We start from the raw sequence: 21,739 nt of genomic DNA on the forward strand, positions 1-21,739 counted from the left end.
GGAAAGGAAAATTGCTCAGTGCAGCTAGAAAGGAGATTCTTATCAAGGTTGTTGACCAGTCTCTTCCAATTTAATCAATGAATTACTTTCTTCTTCCAAAATCCTTTTGTGAGGACCTTCAGTGTATTCTGTGTCGATTCTGGTGGGGTGATAGTGAAGATTTCTGTCATATTCACTGGATGTCATGGGAGAACATGTGTTGTCCCAAAGAGGAAGGGTCTTGGATTTCGGTTGTTGTATGATTTCAATCATGCACTTCTTGCCAAACAAAGGTGGCATTTGGTTCAAAATCCAGATTCATTGGCGTCTCGACTGTTGAAAGCCAAGTATTTTCCTCATAATTCTTTCTGGCAAGCGTCACTTGGCTTGTCCCCTTCTGTGTGTTGGAGGGGCATTATAGAAGCACGTTTAATTTTGGAAAATAGGTCTCGCTAATGGGTGGGTAATGGCAGCTCGATTAGGATATGGCACAATCGTTGGCTTCATTGTCCCCATCTTTTTTGACCTCTCATACCTTTTCTTCCAGTTGATGGAGTGGAATATGTTCAAGATTTGATTGTGGTAGAATCAGTGTCATGGAATTATAACTTGATCACTGCCTTATTTTTTCCTGATAAGGCTGCATTGATTCTAGCTATTCCATTAAGTTGCAAGCTTCCATCTGATAAGCTAATATGGCATTACGATACGAAATGTTAGTTTTCTGTAAAGGGTGCCTATAAAATTGCGTTTAATCGTCACTTTGAGGCTTCGTCCTCGCAACCTAACTCGAGATGAGTATTGGTGTGAAAGGCTATATGGAAGGCGACTATACCTGGTGGAGGATATCTAGTTTCTCACATTGTTAAATTGCAGATGCCAGAGTTTGTGAAAACTAAGTCTGGTATTTCTTCCCGGCCTCTCCAAGTCATCGTGGAGTCCTTCTGGGTGGATGAAAATTAACGTTGATGGTTAGCTATGCTGGAGGTTTTGTTCGCAAAGTTTCCCCTGCACTGAACCCTAATATGGTGGTAATGCTTGCTGTTCGTGAGGGTATCCACTGGGTTATGGATCGAAATTTGGCTCGAATAATTATGGAAAGTGATTCATTACAGGTGGTTCAGGCCATTGGCAATCATGTCTAGGGATCTTCACTTTTGGATCTTATGGTGGAGGATATCCATGCTCTTTTGAGGGCCTTTGTGGATTCTAAGGTTTGTTATGTGCGTTGCACTGCTAATGTTGCGGCATATGGTATGGCCAAGTTGGCTATTGTTTCTTCTCTTGATGTCTCTTGGTATAAGGAGCCTCCGGATGGGATTTGGGAAGGCTCTCTATAATGTTGTTTAATTTTTGCTTTCTCAATAAAACTCTATCGTTTCCCTTAAAAAAAAAAAAAAAAAACTGATCTCTGATTTCAATTTGGAGTTCAAAGTTTCTTTTTCTCTCTACAAACCCCAAACACAGAGACCAACAACAAATTCAACAATGCTGCACTGCTACACTGCTACATTGCCCATCCTAAAAAGATATTCTCTACGTAGAAGAGCTTCTCCATAATGCCTTCAACCTCAAGCCATGGTTGTGCTCCCTAACATCCTAACCCAAGGCTCCATACAGAAGCGGTTTAGAATCTATGAGCAAGCCCTCAAGGCATTGCCGAAATGCTACAAACTTTGGCACACTTACCTCCGCGAATGGCTCGATCTCGTTCAAAACCTACCCATCACTTACTCGTAGCACCAAACCCTAAACTATACATTCGAAAGAGCAATTGAGACAACGCAAAAATTTCCTAGGATTTGATTTTGTATCTACAAATACCTGACAGACCATAAATTACTCACTCAGACTCGCCAGACGTTTGATTTATTGGCTATCCCACATCAGTGGGAGAAACCAACAATGATGACTTTAAATATGATTACCCCACTCTAACTAATACCGAGGTTTTTTGTGATAAAACTTCACACCTGACGGATTGGACACGTGGTAATTGCTAAGTTGAGACAGTATTGGTGTTGTTAGAGTGGGTCCTCTGGGCTCGTCGATCTAAATATTCCAACATGATTAGGCCCAAGATGATTAGGCCTTCCGTTCTCTTCTCGTGACACAACATGACTGCGTTTGGGAACTTTACCTCCCTTTTGTTGGCCAAAAGGGTGTCCCAATCGAGACAGCCATTAAGGTTTATTCTAGGGGTAAATTACGATTTGACACCTGAACTGCCACCCCAATTGAAATTGACCCCTTGGACTATTTAAAATCAGTCAATTAACCCCTTGTCGTTAGATTGCGAAATCAATTCTGTCAAATTCAAGGGCAAATTAGTCATTTTATCATCAATTGTTACTTGTCAGCTATAATCACTAATAAAATTTTGACACATGGACACAGAATAATTCATAAACATATAGCATAATGAGAAAACATAAAAAAAAATAAACGTTTACATGACGGACCATCTCCCATTGTCATTATACATTATTTTGTTTTCAAATGTCATAAGTTCATTGGTGGTTATAGTTGACAAGTAAGAATTGATGAAGGAAAGACTAATTTTCTTTGGAATTTGACGAAATAGTGGATGGAATCTACCGAAAATGAGTCAATTGGCTGATTTCAAATAGTTCAGGGGTTTAATTTACTAAAAACATAATTCAGGAGGTTAATTTCAAATAGTTTAAAAGGTCAAACGGCCGTTTACCCTTACTCCAGTATGTGAAATTTGACCCTACCCATGTTGATGGCAACAGGCAGCTGGGAGGCTTTCTGTAGTGTTGAATGATGATCAGTTTAATTCAGTGAAAGGGACAACGAAACAAGGGTTGTGGTTGGAATTGTGTGATTTGCTTGTTAAGCACGCTAACGAGGTTTCAGGGTTCGATGTGGATGCTTTAATTAGGGTTAGGATTAGGAAATTTAGGGATGAAGCGGGTCGGTTATGGACCTCGCTTGCGGAGTATTACGTTAGGAAGAATATGCAGGAGAAGGCAAGAGATTTATTTGAGGAGGGTATGGCTAGTGTGGTAACAGTGAGAGATTTTGGTGTAATTTTCAATTCCTATGCGGAGTTTGAAGATAGCATGATTTCCCATACGAATGAGGATGTGGATTTCATTGATGAAGAGAACGAAGAGAAAGGAGAAGAAAAAGTTGTTCACTGTGATACAATTTCATCTATTGCTGAATTTGGTAAGAAAGTACTTGATGGGTTTTGGGTTCAGGAAGATAAGGATTTAGATTTGAGGCTGGCTCAATTGGAAAATAATCATGGACAGAATACCTTTATTGGCAAACAACGTTGCTTTACGTCAAAATCCGCATAATGTAGAGCAGTGGAACTGAAGAGTGAAGCTCTTCGAGGGGAATCCTAGGAGGCAGATACTTACTTACAATGAGGCTGTGAGGACAGTTGGTCTAATGAAAGCAGTTGGGAAGCCTCGTACTTTGTGGGTTGCTTTAGCTAAAGATGTATAAGAACCATGGGGATATTGCAAATGCAAGATTGATTTTTGATAAATCTGTGCAGGTGAACTACAAGACGTGGACGATCTGGTTAGTCTTTGGTGTGAGTGGGCAGAAATAGAATTGAGGCATAAGAATTCCAAACAAGCTCTGGAACTGATAAGGAGGGCAACGGCAGAGCCATTGATTGAGGTCAAATGACAAGCGGCTACTGATGGCCGAATGAACCAGTTCAGATGCAACTACACAAATCCTTGAGCGTTTGGACTTTTTATGTGTACTTGGAGGAGATTCTGTGTCCACTCGGGCAGTTTGTGGGAGGATATTGGATTTGAAAGTAGAACACCGCTAATCATAATCAATTATGCATTGCTTCTAGAAAATCACAAGTATTTTGAAGATTCGTTCAAGGTATATGAAAGAGGTACCAAATTATTTAAGTACCTACGTGCCAAAGACATATGGGTTACATATCTCTCTAAATTTGTACAGAGATATGGGAAGACAAAACTGGAATGAGCACGAGGGATATTTGAGGATGCTATTAAAGAAGCCCCTACTGATGCGAAGAAACCTTTGTTCTTCAGTTTACAAAGCTGGAGGAGGATTATGGTCGACCAAGGTGGGTTATGGAGATTTATGATGAAGCAACGAAGGCAGTTCCATACCCTGAGAAATTAGGCGTCTATGAAGTCAATATAGCATGGACAGTTGAGATGGAGGGCAACCACAAAACAAGGGAGATTTATAAGAAAGCAATAGAATCGGGTCTTCCACAAGAAGTATTGAAGACGATGCGTTTGAAGTTAATTGTGCTTGAGATGAACTACGGGCAAATTGATTGTGCTCGTTCAATATATGAATATGCATTGCAGGTTTCATATCCACGATCTGATGAGGATTTCTGGAACAAATGGCACCAGTTTGAGGCGCAACATGGAAACAGAGATACCTACCAAAATATGCTTCGAATTAAAAGAAGTGTCTCTACAAGCAAGACACAGTTGCCATATCCTATTGTCTACGGATAATTGGCTAACAAGAGAAGAGACCGAAAAGTACGAGGGTGAAAATGTTGCTAGCGTTACTGAATATAAAGACGTTGATAGCCTTCCGGGCGCCCTTGAGAGGATAAAAAGGCAAAAGATAGGCTTGAATGGAATTTAGATATTTGGTTTGAAATTTGAAGCAACATGCAGTTTAATTTTGTTATCATGATGTGTGAACTAGACTATATATATACATTGTCTATTTATGAAGTACTTGTCCTAAAATGTATGCCATTTTGTTCTTCTTGGAATTACGCTGCAAATTTTTAATGATGAAATGGCTTCTCAAGTTAGCTTTTAACCTATACAATCCAACCTTTGCATGACTACATTGAGGAGAGATTGAGTTCGCTTCACATTCTGGAAAAGTCGGTGTGGAGGACGACATTAATTTATTTCCGCCTGCAAATAAAACAATCTCATCCAGACATTTTAACTCTCCCGCAGCTTTTTGGCAGTCAAAATTCAATTTATGCATCCGAAAACAAATTGTTCCTCAACTATATAATCAAACCTAGCTCTCACTATCAGAAATTACCATTTGCCAGACCAAATTTTTGCCCAACGAACCACATTTTGTCGGTTCAAGTGACTTTACTAGAAAAAAAAAATATGGTGGTCGAGCAAACCTAATCAACATTTAGGGTTTCGACAGTCTTTGTGTGACGAAGAAATTTCGTAGGGTAAGGTAATATTCGTCAGACAACGTTTTGGCAACATAGGTAAAAATTGGTGCGTATTGTGTTAGAATTGCCCGACAAAATTAGAGTTCGTCGAGTTAATGTACTTTGCCCGACCTCTGTCGGGCGAACTTTGTTAACCGTTGGGCAAAGGTCTACAAGACCTATTAAAAAAAAAACCACCAACACAATTGTTGCTCGACAAACTCTTTCGTTGGGCAAAACCTTATTCATTAAAAAGGTTTGTGTCTTGTCTATCCTTCTCTTCTTTTTTTTTCTTCTTCCCCCACACCACTACTCTTGACATGGCCCGATCCCAATGTCTGAAAGACAATAGGATGGCCGCATGCTGGTCGACACCTGAGGGTGACGCAAGCCATTTATGAATGCATATGCTGAGAACATGTAAAACATACATAAAAATTTTGCGCATAACTACACAATGTAATATTCAAATACAACCTTTAAAAAATAATATAATAATATTCAACTGCCAACTAAATAATGGTGATGATGCATGACATGTTTAGAGCATACTACTAAATAAAATTACAAAGAAAGGGGTAGTACACCGAGAGGACTCAAATATACAGATGCGGGAGTGCCATGACGTTGTGATTGTACGCCTCGATTCTAAGTCCTAAGGAACATGAGTGTACCAAGTTTATATATATATATATATATATATATATATATGTAATACTAAAACAGTTATTCATCAATGTACTAACCCCCAAAGTTTATGAAAACTCAATAGCATAATACGAAATAGGTTTTCTTGAAACCATAGCGGGTCATAAAACCTTTCATAAAACTATATCATATAAAGTGGGCTTAGTAGTGGTATCAAAATAGCTCGAAGGCAGTATCCTTCACTCGTAAGCCCTACATTACCCGACCGAAGCCATATAAGGATATCAATCGCTCGTAGGCAGGACTAAATCTTCATTTGCCTAAAGGCAGTATCATTCGTCCATAGACAAATCATATGAGTAACCACTAAATAAGCACATAAAATATGCACATAATACTTCCAAAATATATGTATATATCTCAATGGAGCTTAATTGCTCAAACATCATATCTTAAATCATATTCATGAATATCTCGATAAGTATAAATCTAGTGAAGCATGGTATTTCATAAAGCATAAAACCAATTTACTCATAAACATTTCATAAAACGTAGCCATTAAATCATGATTTTCATGTATGCGTTTCAAATAGTAAAATCATGCATTTTGAAGGGGTCCGCTCACAGATAATCCATCGCCAAAGAGCCGTTCGAACTAGGGAGGATGAAAACGCCACTAACAAACGCACCTAAGCACATAAAGAGACCAATTATTAAAATTGTACTCAAACAATTGAATTTCAGAAAATGAACATAGGAATTTGATTCAGGACATCAAAATTAGTCTAGGAGGGGTCCCGGCTGAAACCCGAAAAAGTCAACCCAAAAGTCAACGTTAACGGGTCAACAGTCATAAGTCAACAATCAGGTCAATGGTCAAGGCTGACAAGAAGTCAATGGCTAACTCAGTCGAGCCGAGTTGAGCTAAGGCGCCGGAGCTCACCGGAAACTGGGTTTTTGGCTGGAAGTTTGGACAACTTTCAAAACTTTGTAACTCACTCATTTCTTAACCAAATTCAACCCATAATATATCAAAACGAAGCTAGGAAAGTATAGAACAAGATTATACCTATTTGAAAGTCCATCAATTGCCTGAGATAGCCGGAAAATGGCCTGAAAAGTGACTGGTTCGTGGGAAAACTAGGAAACTTGCCGGAAACTGGATAAACTTTACACGTTTATAACTTCTTCAATACTCAACAAAATTGAGTGAAAATCATACTTCTCGATGAAATGAAAAGAATGGTATCTTCCACGATGGCCAAGTTGCTGTGGTTTGACCGAAAAATGCCTTGAAAGTGGCGATCCTCGCTGAAAAACTGGGGAAGCTTTCCCTGTGAGATTCTTACGTCCAAACATCACCAAAACTTCTCAAAACTAAATCCAAACATAACCAAGACATGATCTACAACTTTTGGATGAGGTTCGAAGCTTACCTTCGTCGGAGAACGTGAAAACTCATCGAAAAACTCGGTGAACATTGCAACTGCACTGTGCAGCGATGGATGAGGTGTTTAAAGGGTTCCTTGTTCATTTTGAGTTCATGGTTTCAACTAGAGAGGAGGTGGTGGTGGTGGTTTCATTGATGTTGTTGTTGTTGTTGTAGGTGTAGTAACCTCGGGGAGGGTAGTTTTTTAGAGAGGAAAGGGAGGGACGAGAGGTGAGGGAGAGAGTTTGAGAAAGTGAGAGTGTTTATAGAGAGAAGGATAGCTTGATATTTTCAGAAAAGGGCAGGGGACTCACTGGTACAAGGGGAAACATGTGGGCCTTAGTGGCTCACAAAACAATGTCACTAAAGATGAAACACAAATTATCCAAAAAACGCTCAATGTTTTGATACGTAAAATCTTCATTATAACTCCAAATTTGACTTCATTCGTCCCTATGCGTTTGTGGCAATGAGTACAATATGAATGATCTAAGGAAAATAGTAATACGTGTCACAATGAGATGGTCAACGTAAGTCAACTCAAGGGTAATTCGGTAATTTCATAAGTCCGACAATATGACAATATAACAAATTAAGGATGGGGTTTCACAATCTACCCCCCTTAAGAGAATTTGGACCTCGAAATTTACAACCTCAAATAAACAAGCACAGATACTGAGTTTTCATCAGTTCTTCCATTTCCCACGTCGTTTCCTTGACTGTCTGGTTCCTCCACAACACCTTTACCAATGGGATGACCTTGATTCTCAATGTTTTATCATGTCGGTCGATAATCGCCACTAGATCCCACATAGCTAATGTTTTGTCTCACTTCACATATACAACCTACTTGCCTACTTGCTTAGTGAACTCAACCAATAAGCCATCGATATTACAGTTTGCAGCCCGCAATATCGACAACACATTGTTGTCTTAATAAACAAGTAGTAAGTTTCCAAGGGTGCAAAATTACCATTTTGTCCAACTCCAAGGTGACTTCATCTGAAACACACAGTTTCCCTCATCATAATTTCGATCTTTTGAATACTAGTTCACAATATTCTTCTGTCTAACAAGTGTTGCCTATAGAATCTCTCATACTATGTCTCAAATAGTGCCATACCCAAACCGAAAATAATAAATGTCGTCATAAACACCTTCAATAGAGATCGGTGCAAATTCTAATTATGCTGAAACCACAGAACGAATGAACACAACACATCTTCCAAGTCTAGATAGCTTGTTTAAACTATCCGACAATCAGCTTAGTACTCATGGCCTTCAAGAAAACTACACCAGACTTAGAAGTGGAACACGCATCACGCCGAGGTACAATAGTGACGACACACTCCCAAAAAAACAAACAATGTGATTCACAAAGCCTAAGCGAGCTGATTTATGAAAAATTTCTCTCAGATTCAGCGAAAAGGTTGTGCCGAACAGCCTAAAAGAACACTCAAGAATTTAAGGATCAAAACAACTCCATCAAATCTAGAGTACAAGATACCTAGATTGAATGCGTAACTCTCTCATAAGCCAAAAATTACCAAAATCAAACTTTCAGGGATTAGGGATCAGGTCAAAAGGTTGGACAATTTCAAACATAGCATAACGTTTCAACTACTACGTCAACTTTGATTTTGGTGATTGTTTGCAAGGATGATAGTTGAGAGCCAAACCACACACTAAATAGATTTGATCATCAAATTCAATGATCATTTAACCGTTTGAAAATAAATAAAAAATTTAGAGAGAAATTGATTTTTTTAGAGTTCGCTCGACGAAATCTACAACGTTTGTCAGGCAACATTACTTACATTCATCGGGCAAAGGTTGAAATTCCTCCCTTTTTTTTTCTTTCCAAAAGTTCAAATTTACCTCCATATTAAAAGTTTACCCTGTTGGATTGCGTCAACCACTCAAGTGAAGCCAAAAGGGAAGGATTTCCGAAAACTATGAATTTCGTTGAGCGAATATTATTCCCCACCATTTTTTCGCCAAACTTTCATTTGGTAGACCTTTTTTATGGAGGACTTGTCCAACGAAATTGTTCGTCGATGAAAGATTGATAAAACACTTGTAAAGTCTTTAGACTGTAGCTTGACGAACCATTTTCAGGCAAAGTTCTGTTGTTTTATATTGGGCCGACAGTCTCTCTTCATCTTCCTGCAACTTTTTTTCTCTCTCACTCCAAAATCCCCTAACACTGCAAACCCCCATCCCCCTAGCTCTCACACTTGCCATGTCTCTCCCCCTCTCTCCAAGACTCCAACTCTCAAACCTCACAAAGGTACAATATCCCCACTTATTTCGAATTAAATTTCTTTATATTAGAAATTATTTGCTATGAATTCATTTGATTTGTATGTCTAAATTTGTGATTTATTTGCGCATTATATGTGGGGAAGGGGTGGAGAAAATTGAAGAGGTGGGGGAGGCACGGGGTGGGAGGGGTGGAATGGGTTTGGAAGGGTGAGGGAGACGGGTTTGGGGGACTAGTGTTGGGGATGGTGAGAGGAACATGGTAGGGAGGGTGCAGGGACGTGATAGGCGTTGTTGTTTTTGAAAATATTATAAATCTTTTAGAAATATTAGAAGTTTCTAAGAAATATTAAAAAAAAAATTAAGAATTATTAATTAGAATTTTTTATATATTGTAAATTCATATGAAATATTGGAGATTTTTAGGAAAAATAGAATTTTATAATATATTATAAATTTCTTCTATATTATAATTTGTACAAAATATTAGAAACTTATAGGAAATAATGGAATTTTTAGAAATTTTTCTATAGAAGCCGAGATCGCTTACTATCCCCATAAGCATGGAAGAATCAAATTCGTTTACAACCTAGAATACATATGTGCATACCCTGAAGTCCAAATGCAGTTGACTCACGAGATGGAATCATTGCATGAGGTGCCCTATGAAAGCCTCCAAATGGAAGAATATCTCCCTATGGGTGAATGAGGCGATACTGGCTCCGCTCTCAGTAAGTCTTTTATTAATTTATATTTTAATGATTTTACTTATTCGAGATTTTTTTTTTTTTGGGTATTTTAAAAACTAACTTGTTTTTTGTCTATTTCAAAACAACTTCGAGATCGACGTGGAAGTGCCTGGTATGTCCCGCTACGGAACCTAGTTGCGGATCAACCGTTTAAGGAGCAGATGTACGAGCTTCACAAACAGTGCATGAATTTTGAAATTCATGATGAAACTATGAGCCATCCACCCTAGGATTTTGAGCATAGGATGGACGAGTGGCATTGGTTCTGCGGTTATTTTCAAAACTTATAATTTTTATGGATGGATATTTTCTAGAGTGAAACAGTTAGACAGCTTAGAGATAATAATGTGCAACTGAGGACAAATTTGTTTTTCAATTTTAATATAATGTAAGAACATTTTAGTTTTAATAAAAAATATTTTTTTTATATTGTGATATCTTTTCACATAAATATAATAAAGATTAATAATTTAGATTAAACAACATTACAATTTGTATATTTTTTTAAAAAAATATTTAATCCATTTGTGTGACATCCCACATCGCCCAGGGAAGTGATCTTTATATGTATATTTCAATCTCTACCTAGCACGAGGCCTTTTGGGAGCTCACTGGCTTCGGGTTCCGTAGGAACTCCTCTCTTAAGCGAGAAAGGGGCTAGAGCAATCCCATGATGGGTGACCCACTGGGAAGTTGCTCATGAGTTCCCAAAAACAAAACTGTGAGGAAATGGTAAGCCCAAAGCAAGCAATATCGTACTACGGTGGTGGAGCGGGCCTGGGAAGTGATCTGTCCCGGGCCGGGATGTAACAATTTGCCCAACGAAGGATGTCGTTGAGCAAGCTTTTTATATTTTAATTTTTTTTTCTTTAAAACTAATCCGAGGATAATTTCGTTGGTTTAAATATATTTTATTATTTTTTTCATAAAATAAAACTTTGCCAAATGAAAGAGTTTGGTTGGGCATGTTAGGTTTGTCGAGCAAAGTTGGTCAACACACTTTTGCTTGACGAAATTGTCGTCGAAAAATCGGTCGGGCAAAGTAGTTTTGCCAAATGATTTTTTTATTTTTGTCAAGTAAAATTTTGTGTTACGAGTTTTCCGCCACAAACTTTCCGTAACGAATTGTTGTCAGTCAAAACCTAAGGTGACGAAAAATTATTTTGCCCGACTAATTATTTTCGTTTAGAAAAGGTTTTTTTTTTTTTTTTTTTTTTTTTTGGTTAGGTATCCGAGTAAAAGTCCTGCAACCTAAACAAGGTTGAAGATAATTGGGAAAAAAACATAAACTTAACATAGTTCACTCATATTTTTTAGCCTCTCACATACTCTTATTTATTTATTAAATTGAATAAATCAAACATAAACAATATCCACTTAGCAATGAAAGTGTGCAGAAGGAGAAAAATAGTTTGTGTTTATCATTTTTTTTAAAAGAAAAAAAAATGAAATCTACATATATCTAACCTCTAAGGGTTTCAAAGACCATATTATCAGACAACAAATTAAGAGAAATGATAACCACGCAATGTTTTTTCCTTTTACACATTTCTCTTTATTTATAACCATCACATTGAATAAACGAAACGAAATAGTCAACATAATTAAACAAGGGTGTGTAGAAAGAGGGAAAAAAAGTGTATAATCCTCATTAACACAATTTGTTTTAACATTTGAATTGTTTCCCTATTTGGAAGTGGTGCCGGCTCAACAGGAGGTTATCCTTTTTACATTTCTCTTCATTTGCCTTTCTAACTCAATCAATGCCATGTTAATTTATGTGACACCTAAATCTATGTATTAGTTGTGCCACCGACGGGGTTTGAACATATGCCGTCATGCAAGGACTCAACTCATTTACACCACTGTGGAAAATGGCCACTTGCCTATGTATTAGTTGTGTTTAAAACTTGTTTCTTCTCCATCTACTAATTAAAAATCCTATATGTCAAATAAATCATTAAATTATTCACCAAAATTTGACAGATCTAATTATTTTAATTATTAATTTTACTTTTTATTTATTTATATATATATATATATGCTTCTTTTCTATTTTTGTTAAGTTTTTTCAAGTAGAGGTTTTGGATTATCAACATGTTACTCTGAAAAAGAAACGAGGAAGGATGGTCATGACTTATGGTTTAAGACCAACAATAGCCACTACTTAGGGTGTAGAGTTCCCCACTTAGTGTCAGCATGTTCAAGATTTTGAAAAGAAAGATATCGAGCTCGATGCAACAATGTTTCATGTGTATGTCAAGTTGGAATACAATACTTTCTGTTGAATATAATGTTAGAAGAAAAAAATAAACAAAAATAAAAATGAGAGTCCAAAAGTGAAACTTGTACAAAAGATAATATTAAAAATTAAAATATATAGATTTGTCAAATTTTAGTGGATAATTTAATGATTTGGTTGTCATATGGGAGTTAATTAGGGACATTAGTAAAAGGAGAAAAGAAAAGTTTTAAACACAATTGATACATACATTTAGGTGTAAAATAACTTAAGATGGCATCCATTAAATGGATAAAGCAAATAAGAAAAAGCAAGAGGAAAATATAGCTAACATTCCTCTGGAATAACAAATAAGAGGAGTAATGTAATGGCTACACATTGCTTTAATAGCGCTCTGTGCATGTTGTTTCCTCTTATCCTGCACAAGTGTCAAGTGCCGCATACTTCTCGCAGGAAAACACCTATCAAGGGTGTTGTCAAATCCTTATGTATTGTAATCTTTATACATAATTTATCCAAAACCTCATTATTCTGCAGGAAGACATCCGCATTTGATATTTTATCCTTCTCTACTTTTTTTTTCTCTGGCCATCCTTTTTTTCCATAAAACAATAGTTAAACAAACATGCTAGTCTTATTATATTTTTTATATCATATTTGTACAATTTTTGTATTAGAGATGGATCAACATATATTGGTGGACATTACTTCTATGGGGCCAATGAGAGAGATGGTACATAATGGTAATGTTAGGAATAGCATCTATTTGAACCATATAATGTGGTTGTTGATGATTGGTAGTTTACTACTTAAGCGTTGATTAATATGTTATTTTTTATTGTCGACGTACATCACATGGTTTGCAAATTTTGTCTAAAAAAATTAGTCATTACCCTATACAAAAATGGAATTTAAACTTGAGTGCAAAGCAAATGATTTGGTCCAACACATTTTTTTTTTTTTTTATAATATTGCATAAGAAAAGGATGGGAGCATAAAAAATTATGTTTCATCGGATTTCGATTTTCCGTGGGAATCAATCAATGTACAACAGAAATTAACGTTCAAAAACCAACATCGGAAAGGAAGGGATGCTTCAACAACTGACCGGCAGTCCACCTCTTTCCGACTTCCTTCCGCAAGCAAGCCTCAATAAAACTCTTGAATTCCTGCGAAGCGCCCTCCGGCAAGCTCGGCGGCTCTCCAAAACATATGGCTAACATCAGGGAGGGCCAGTCAGGACTCTGGCCTTGGGGCAAGAGTGGATAGCGACCCACGTAGAGCTCCATGATGGTCAGGCCGAAACTCCATATGTCACTGGCGTAGCCACTGTAAGTGCCACCACAATTCTCCTTGTTGAATCTTTCGGGGCTCATGTAAGCGAAAGTACCGACAGGAGAACTGCAGGCGCCGTCCGAGGTTAAGGACATGATCTTGCTGATACCAAAGTCGGCGATCTTTACTTCCATGTTACTGTTCACCAAAATATTGGCGGGCTTGATGTCACGGTGAGCGATGTTGTGGGTATGGAGATAGTTCAGGCCGCTGAGCACTTGACGGGCCACGTGGGCAAGCTTGGCCTCGGAGAAGGTGCCATTGTCTTTGAGTAAAGTTTCCAGGCTGCCGGAGTCCATGAATTCCATGAGGATTTTGATGTCTCCCAAGGGCTGTTCAAAGAAGGCTTCACAGCGGACAATGTGGGAAGAGTCGGTGCAGCGGAGGATCTCAATCTCGCGGAAGAGATTAGACCTGACCGTGGGGTCTGAATGGTTGCTGACGAGTTTGAGAGCGTAGGTACTGGAAGTCTGCTTGTGGCGAACCTTGTAGACCTTGCCCCCATTACCTTGGCCGAGGAGTTCGAGTGTCTCGAGATCAGCAGCGGAGATTGAAGTGGAGGAGTGGTTGGTGGCTGTCGTCAGTGCGGGAGGATAGACGGGAAGAGAGAAACATGGGCGGTGCACATGCACGGAGAGAGGGGCCAAGGACTTCAGTTGCCGACCTCGAATGAGAGCCATGGTGAGTAGAGTTTTGAGTAACTAGGTCGTAGGGTTTCGAGTACGAAGCAAGGTTTATGGATTATGGCCATTGAGTAGCTAGGGCTTTGATATATATAGTTTTCCTAAAGGGGTATGGATATCCACACACCCTTTTTTACTTCTCACGCACCCTCTTAATTTTCAGCCGTCGGATCAAAATGAATTGATGATGATCAAGGGACATAAGTTAACAAAAGTTATGTGAGAATTAAATAGGGGTATGTGGATGGCACAACCCTTTCTAAAATGAGTAGTAATTTTAGCAGGATACTCGGAACTAGCTAATTTCCTAATGCATCCTGGACTAGTATTCCTAAATCCTAAAACAGTCCTGAATTTGTTTGGTTTCCGAACTCAAACTGGATTTCCCGAACTCAAATCCATTATATAATATATGGTGTCTGCTCTTTCCGTTCACTCTTTACGAAGCGTCGTGACCATTCATTCAACAATGTTCGGAAAAGTATACCACCGTCGCCACATAGAGAGAAGAACAACATCGCCAAATTGGTCTGACCTCCGATCTGAAATATTAGAGTTAATAATGAAAAATCTCTCCTTCCTTGACATGCTTCGATTTAAATCCGTTTGTTCTTCTTGGAATCAAGCCATGAAATGTTATTATGCCACATCGTTTCCGCAAACTTCTCCATGGCTAATGCTCCCTAGTGATCAAGAAAACGTTCATAACGATATTAGCACTCGTTGTTTCTACAGCCTTAAAGAAGATGAAGTTTACACTGTCAAGAACGTGTTACAAGAATGTCATGATGATTGGTGTGTTGGTTCATCACACGGTTGGCTGGTGATCATGGACAACAACGCAGTCCCACACCTTCTCAATCCCGTTTCACGGCGTAGAATTCAACTCCCAAAAATTTGGTCTCTGCAAAATTGCACCAGCAATCCTGACAGCATTGAACAATTGCGCATGACTTTTATTTGCAAAGCTGTTCTCTCCTCCGACCCTTCTTGCAACGGCAACTTTGTTGTTGCGATAATTTATGGTGTGTTATCTTCAAAACTTGGATTTTGTAAGTACGGGGAGGAGGGCAGCAGATGGAGAGGCTTAGAAGGTGTGCATGGAGAATATTGTGATGTTATTTTTCACAAGGAGAAGTTGTATGCATTGGCGGGGGATGGCTCGGTCGAAGTGTGGAGGGACTTCAACAACTCCTCTACTCCCATCAAAACTATGAATCTTCATCAACCATATTTAGAGCTAGAAAACGTAAATCATATAATTAAGGACTTTTCCAAGGACAAATATTCTACTCAGACTTACTTGGTGGAGTCTTTGGGTGAGATATTGTCCGTGGGGCGAGTTATCGGCAACTTTGTCAACCATGAGGGCACGGCTATTCTTGAGGGGGATCTAGATGAGTATGGTTACTTCTGTCCCTACAGAACATTGCAGTTTTATGTTCTCAAGTTGAATTTCACAGCCAATAAGTGGGAGAAAGTTGAATCTTTGCGCGGTCAAGCTTTATTTCTGGGCGGGAATCAATCGATGTCATTATCGACTCCTGATTTTCTAGAATGCGAAGAAAACTCAATTTACTTCACGGACGATCGATGGGACGAGATCAATTTCGACGCCGGCAGTGTTGACGACAATCGTTATGGTGGTCATGATGTAGGAATATACAACATCGGCAACAAAGTTGTGAAGCCAATTTACCAATTTGAGAAGTGGAGAGTTGATCCACCACCCTTTTGGATAGTTCCTAACCCATGGTGAAAGTAGATGGTACACAAAATAGATGTGTTATGTAATCGATCTCATTTCTTTTATATATAAATTAATATTTGAACACCAAAATTACTGGAAGAGGGTGAGGTTACAAGTCAATCATTTCTACATTCTCCAGGTAACCTTCATTCCATACTCGGGATGAGGCACGTAAACAATCTCAAGCGGCTGCTGACTACTGGTTCAGCAGTAGCTGCAAAATATGCTTCTACCGTAAGCAAGATAAACTGGAGGCCACAAAATGTCAAAACGCTTCAGCTTGAGTGAATTCATTTGATTTTGACAATGCTTGTTTGCGATTGATGGCCACGATATTGCATCATCTGGAACTTAATCAGCTTTTGGCGTTTAATTTCTCTAAAAGGATCTTGTTTAGGAGTCCTGGATTTGCTTTTCCTTTTGATAGCTTCATTACCTGCAAAGGGTTAAAATGTTCAAAACCATCTCACTCAACTTAAGAAACACTATTAATAGCTTAATCGTGATTTAAAAACGGAGCATATGGATTACTGTTTCACAAAATTTTACCTGCCCAGCAAAATAACCTTGCAGTTTAGTTTTTCCACCACGATATTGTTCCAGCTGCTTTGGATTCTCCGACACCACCTTTTCTACCATTTTTTCAATCTCAGCAGGATCTACTATCTGTTACAAACACGTCATTAGAGGACCTTAATTTGTTACGAACTTTTAAACCATATTATCATCGTAAGATGATTTTATTTCACTGTTTGATTGGCTGCATGCAGCTGTGCATAAATTTTATATGACATCATCCAACATAAATACTCTCTAATTGGAAACTAAGCAGACAAATTAGTAGGATCAATGAGTTATTTTAGGGTGAGATGAATTGTTATATTGTATTTGAATCTCCAGTGTTATCCTTACTTTAACTCACATAAAGTAGGGGGCAAATAAACAAATCAAAATAATGTCTTTTGACTTCTGAAACTAGATAACATCTGCGAAACATGCCAAAAATAAGATACAATACCACCAATTTTACCAATCTGGTAAGCGGGAAATAATCCAGAATCTAGACGACACTGTTATTTTTAGAAATATTGCGACGATGATGAAGTTAACACAAAAAAAAGAATGAATGCTATATTAGGCTAAGGCACATGATGCTTGAGAAGGTGCTCAACCTTCGGCACATTTTTAATCTAGCATAGAATCGGAGAATCAGATAAAATTACTGAACATCGGATATAAGGGCAATTAAGTTTCAAAGTCAAGACAGACAATTATAAGAATGAATCACACCTCAAACATCTGACCATTTAAAAATAAGGAAAACTAACGAAAAGTCCAAAAAAACTTTAGTTTTAAGGAAAAATGACAAATAAAGGTGTAGTGAATAGTACCAGAGAAAGGTCAAAATGTGGTTTTTCGATAAAAGTGAACAGTACCAGAAGTGTTTAGTTAAAACTCCCTTAAAAATAACAAGACTGGCAATAAGTTAACTTGCCTGTACTAAATCTTTTTCTTCAATCAGCCCCTTCACAGTACCACCCTTGGCTAGAAGCTCAAACAGTATCTGCAAATTCCATTGATCTTTTGGAAATACATAAAATTGTAAATGTAGTCCGAAAGAAGAAAAGAAAACCCATTACCTCTTTCCCTATTTTCCCACTAATAGTCCCATCTTTTATGGAAGCTATTAACTCAGCCAACTCTTTGGGGCTAAGCTTAATCTCATCGATGGTCAATTTTTCATTTTTCATGTAGGCAGCAATATCACCCATTATCCAGTTGGTAGCTAGCTTCACATCAGCACCCTTTGTAATAGTAGTATCAAAAAACTCTGCAACCTATGGTATACATAAAGCAATCAGCCCCGCTTCATATATTACATATGATGCCATTTTTTAAGACAAAAACAAAAATAATAGGCATGCATATCATGCCATTTAGATAATCATCAACCACTTGAACATTGAACTGATGAAATGACTAAGTAAAGGCTTTTCTTAGTAATTTCAAAAGGGAACCAGCCATTGACACTAAAAACATCTAGTTTAAAACACACAGTAAGAGACTGATAGACACTCAAGAGAAAGATGGCCAGACGTCAAACCCGCCAGGTACAATTGCTAGCATTGTAAGTAAATATTAATTTTTCTTTTGATCTTTCTTTCTTTCTTTCTTTGTGTGAATAATGTGACCTCAGGAATATAAAGCAACTCCCAACAGAGCAAGCATTCATAATTTCTACTTCTTTTGTTTCAGTCATAATTTCTACTTCTGTTTCTTCCTTTAACTCTCAAATTCTAGAAATTTAAAGCAACTCCAAGACAGAGAAAGCATTCAGAACAATATTCCAGAGAACTTACGTTTACGTCGTTGGCCAGAAAAAGAACATCCTGCATACTCAGACCCATCTTTTCATATCTCCGACGCTTCGTTTCTGGAAGTTCAGGCAATGTATTACGAATGCCATCAACATAGTCTTGGGTGAGGAAAACTCCTGGAAGGTCTGGTTCTGGGAAATATCGGTAATCAGCAAGTCCTTCTTTCTTTCTCATTGTAACTGTTTTCTGAACAGCACAATAAAGTTAACAGAAGCACGTAGCTGGACACAGAGGAACGTTTTACACAATAAGGATGATAAAGGTGCTATCACCTGAGCTCCTTCTTCCCATAGACGAGTTTCCTGTACAATTTCTTTGTCCTCGCCTTGACTATGAAGAAGCACCTGCCTGGAGATTTCATAATCTATTGCCCTGCTCACAGAGGAAAATGAATTCAAATTTTTTATCTCCACCTGCCAATATGTAATAGGAAGAATTACATCAGTCCCTGAAAACAATATACAATTATACTACAGCAAAAATTGGCCAAAGAGAAAAATAGTCATTACAGTCAGTTTACATTGCAACATTTTTTTCCTTCTTCCAGTCCTTCTGTCTTTCTTATGGTGAGTGGTTGTGTACATGCTATAACTGTGGGTTTCTAATCCAATGCCGTGACTTTGACAGTGATGATATAAAGGCTTGACATAACCTATTTAATAGTGTATTTCTTTATGTTAAAAAGTATTTTCCATAACTCATTATGTCATTCAGGTAAGATCTTTGTCAAACAAAAAATGCTTCCTTTCTGAGAAGATGTCACCAGAGGGTAAAAAAATTATAACATTCTGTGGATATTCTTCAATGCAGGAAACTTTTAGAAATAAGGCATCTTTAATTTGAGAAACAAATGAGAATGCATTGAGAAGTACCAATATCATTCTACCTTTTTCTAAAAAATCGGCATTTCCTTTAAAACTTTATAAAAGTACGGACTATTTGCAAAGAACAAATTCTACTTTATTCCAAGAACCTACCAGCAGTTTCAATCAGTTTCCATAGCTGAAATTTTGAAATTTTGGTAAATCATCCCAGTTCTTTGTTCTCTCTTTTTTTCCCGTGTTTCTCTTTATACTAGATTTGTAGTTGTTAAGAAAAAAAAAAACAGAAAATGTGTAAAGTAACTACTTACCTTTGTCCCAAACTCTATGTTCCCAATTGGTCGAACAGAGATATTCACATCACAACGAAGTGAACCTTCTTGCATATTCCCATTACTCACTCCCAAGTACCGAACCAACCTCTGTAATTCTGCAGCATATTCTGCAGCTTCAATACCAGTTCTCATATCAGGTTCAGAAACAATCTCAAGCAAGGGCACCCCGGCTCTGTTTAAATCAACCTGCATGAAATAAACAAATAGTATCCAGAAAAGTGATAGTGTTAACCTCAGCCTCTCATAACCTTACATAACTATGAGAAGTAGATTTCTATATATGCATAAATAGTAATTGTTATTCCACAGTAAATTCAAAGGACATACAAAACTGAATTTACGCAGTATCCGTAACACAACACGAATCTAATTAAACCTTTAAAGTAGTACAACAAATAAAAGAAAATAGGAAATAAAGAAATTTCACAGAGAAAAAAATAAAAAAACAGAATGTGGTTCTCTATTTTATAACTTATAAGATGTAGAACAGTGTTGATTTAAAAGTATGAAAGGAAAGGTACTTTCCTGTGAGTAACTTCCACCTTCTGAATGAAGCAGCTTCCCTGCATCCTCTTCCATGTGAACTCTTGTAATGCCGAATTTCCTATGCCCGCCACCATACTCCAAAGGAAGATCCACATCAATGTAGCCACCGGTGGCAATTGGAACATCAAACTGTGATATTTGGTAACCCTTCGGAAGGTCCGGGTAAAAGTACTGTTTCCTATCAAACTTTGAGTTGAATGACAATTTGCAATTGAGTGAAAGCCCGACTTTAATTGCAGATTCAATGACCTTCATGTTCAAAACGGGTAAAGCACCAGGCAGACCCATGCATACGGGGCAGACGCTAGTGTTCGGTGGAGAGCCATAATTATACGGGCAACTACAAAAGGCCTTGGTAAGAGTGTTGAGCTGGACATGAGTTTCTATACCTATGACTGCTTCATAGTCCTTTGATGCTTTCTCGAGTGTTTTGTTCTGAATATTCGGTGCTACTTTCACTTGTGGCTTAACCTTATCTGGTGTAGCGGCTGTCTGGGTTTGTGCACTCCTCATTGTGCAATACAAAATGACATCTTTTCTTCTAAGTAGTGCAGTTGGATGGAGCAAACAAGGGTTCGTATGAAGGCTTCTAAAGATCGTGGAAGCCATCTTCGTAACCCAGCTGGATATCAAACAATGCAAGGGCTGTCTTCCCAACCATTAAGAAACGCATGAATTAGTTGAAAAGCAAGACTACGAGTCTAAGTTAACTGTAACAGCTACAACTGAATGAAAGTAATATTTTTCAGGGGTAATATATAATCCTAGGTTTCTAACCGTGCCATTCGCCTATTCGAACAATATATTAGAAAACAAAACATCATAATCCAATTTAAGCCATCAAATACAAACACAAAAACAAAACCCAGTCCCAGTTTCGCCAAAAGGCAAGATTTTCCCACCGAGACAATCCATCAAACAACTGATGGGCATCACAATTATCCCAAGAGCACAACACAAAATGCAAAAAAGGGTGTTCATTGTAATATATTACAATTTGAAAGGCAATCGACAGAATTCAAATGAGGAAAAGGGAAGACTTACCTGTGCTTCGTCGAAGAAGTTATAGGTTGGTTCAGAGTTCAGACTTGCGGTTGGACCGTTGGAGCAGCTCTCACAGCTGCTTAAACAAGAGGAAGAAGAAGAAGAAGAGTAGGGTCGACAGAGGAAGAAGGATGCGGAAGCAGTTGCATTAAGAGATGTAAGTGGAGGCAACAATGGCGGATGGCAAGGAGTGAGTGACTGAGTGGAGTGGCTATAATAGGATCGTGTGGTGGGCGAGAGAAGAGGTCGGGGATATGAAACATGGGATAATTGCGATCACCATAAAAAATGAGGTTCGTTTGTACCGTTGGATTATTGGGTGGGATTTAATCACACATCCACTCCACCGTTGGATT

The 21,739-nt window shown here is 38.0% G+C and overlaps 3 protein-coding genes and 1 pseudogene across 4 annotated transcripts; 2 read left to right on the plus strand and 2 right to left on the minus strand.

Moving 5' to 3' along the window:
- Positions 1-947: 947 nt before the first annotated feature.
- On the plus strand, positions 948-4,478 carry LOC103948715 (annotated as a pseudogene).
- Positions 4,479-13,457: 8,979 nt separating this feature from the next.
- On the minus strand, positions 13,458-14,506 carry LOC103948714 (mitogen-activated protein kinase kinase 9-like). Its single transcript, XM_009359774.2, has one exon. The coding sequence runs from the start codon at positions 14,504-14,506 to the stop codon at positions 13,556-13,558; it is 951 nt and encodes a 316-aa protein (XP_009358049.2). The 3' UTR covers positions 13,458-13,555.
- A 415-nt stretch (positions 14,507-14,921) lies between these two features.
- Positions 14,922-16,268, plus strand: LOC103948713 (F-box protein At2g05970-like). Its single transcript, XM_009359773.2, has one exon. The coding sequence runs from the start codon at positions 14,922-14,924 to the stop codon at positions 16,266-16,268; it is 1,347 nt and encodes a 448-aa protein (XP_009358048.2).
- A 25-nt stretch (positions 16,269-16,293) lies between these two features.
- LOC103948646 (glutamyl-tRNA(Gln) amidotransferase subunit B, chloroplastic/mitochondrial) lies at positions 16,294-21,568 on the minus strand. 2 transcript variants are annotated; one of them, XM_009359684.3, is made up of 9 exons: positions 21,384-21,568; positions 20,319-20,988; positions 19,770-19,979; positions 18,910-19,050; positions 18,620-18,823; positions 17,900-18,097; positions 17,755-17,823; positions 16,809-16,925; positions 16,294-16,695 (listed from the first exon to the last, which is right to left on the minus strand). In XM_009359684.3, the coding sequence occupies exons 2-9, from the start codon at positions 20,946-20,948 to the stop codon at positions 16,615-16,617; spliced, it is 1,650 nt and encodes a 549-aa protein (XP_009357959.2). In that variant the 5' UTR covers positions 20,949-20,988; positions 21,384-21,568; the 3' UTR covers positions 16,294-16,614. The 2 variants fall into 2 exon arrangements, with proteins under 2 accessions (XP_009357959.2, XP_009357958.2); XM_009359683.3 differs by having other exon boundaries at positions 20,319-20,984; positions 21,384-21,567.
- Between the last annotated feature and the right edge of the window lie 171 nt (positions 21,569-21,739).

The sequence above is a fragment of a genome, unplaced genomic scaffold (assembly GCF_019419815.1).
Source record: "Pyrus x bretschneideri cultivar Hongxiangsu unplaced genomic scaffold, Pyrus_bretschneideri_v1 Contig36, whole genome shotgun sequence".
Lineage (NCBI taxonomy): Eukaryota > Viridiplantae > Streptophyta > Magnoliopsida > Rosales > Rosaceae > Pyrus > Pyrus x bretschneideri.

Excerpts from the sequence above, each read along its gene's own strand:
- LOC103948714 (XM_009359774.2), bottom strand. The coding sequence starts at position 14,506 with ATGGCTCTCATTCGAGGTCGGCAACTGAAGTCCTTGGCCCCTCTCTCC.
- LOC103948713 (XM_009359773.2), top strand. The coding sequence starts at position 14,922 with ATGGTGTCTGCTCTTTCCGTTCACTCTTTACGAAGCGTCGTGACCATT.
- LOC103948646 (XM_009359684.3), bottom strand. The coding sequence starts at position 20,948 with ATGGCTTCCACGATCTTTAGAAGCCTTCATACGAACCCTTGTTTGCTC. Across the intron at positions 18,824-18,909 it reads TATGGGAAGAAGGAGCTCAG|AAAACAGTTACAATGAGAAA; the intron begins GTGATAGCACCT and ends TGTGCTGTTCAG. Across the intron at positions 18,098-18,619 it reads TTCTGGCCAACGACGTAAAC|GTTGCAGAGTTTTTTGATAC; the intron begins GTAAGTTCTCTG and ends TGTATACCATAG.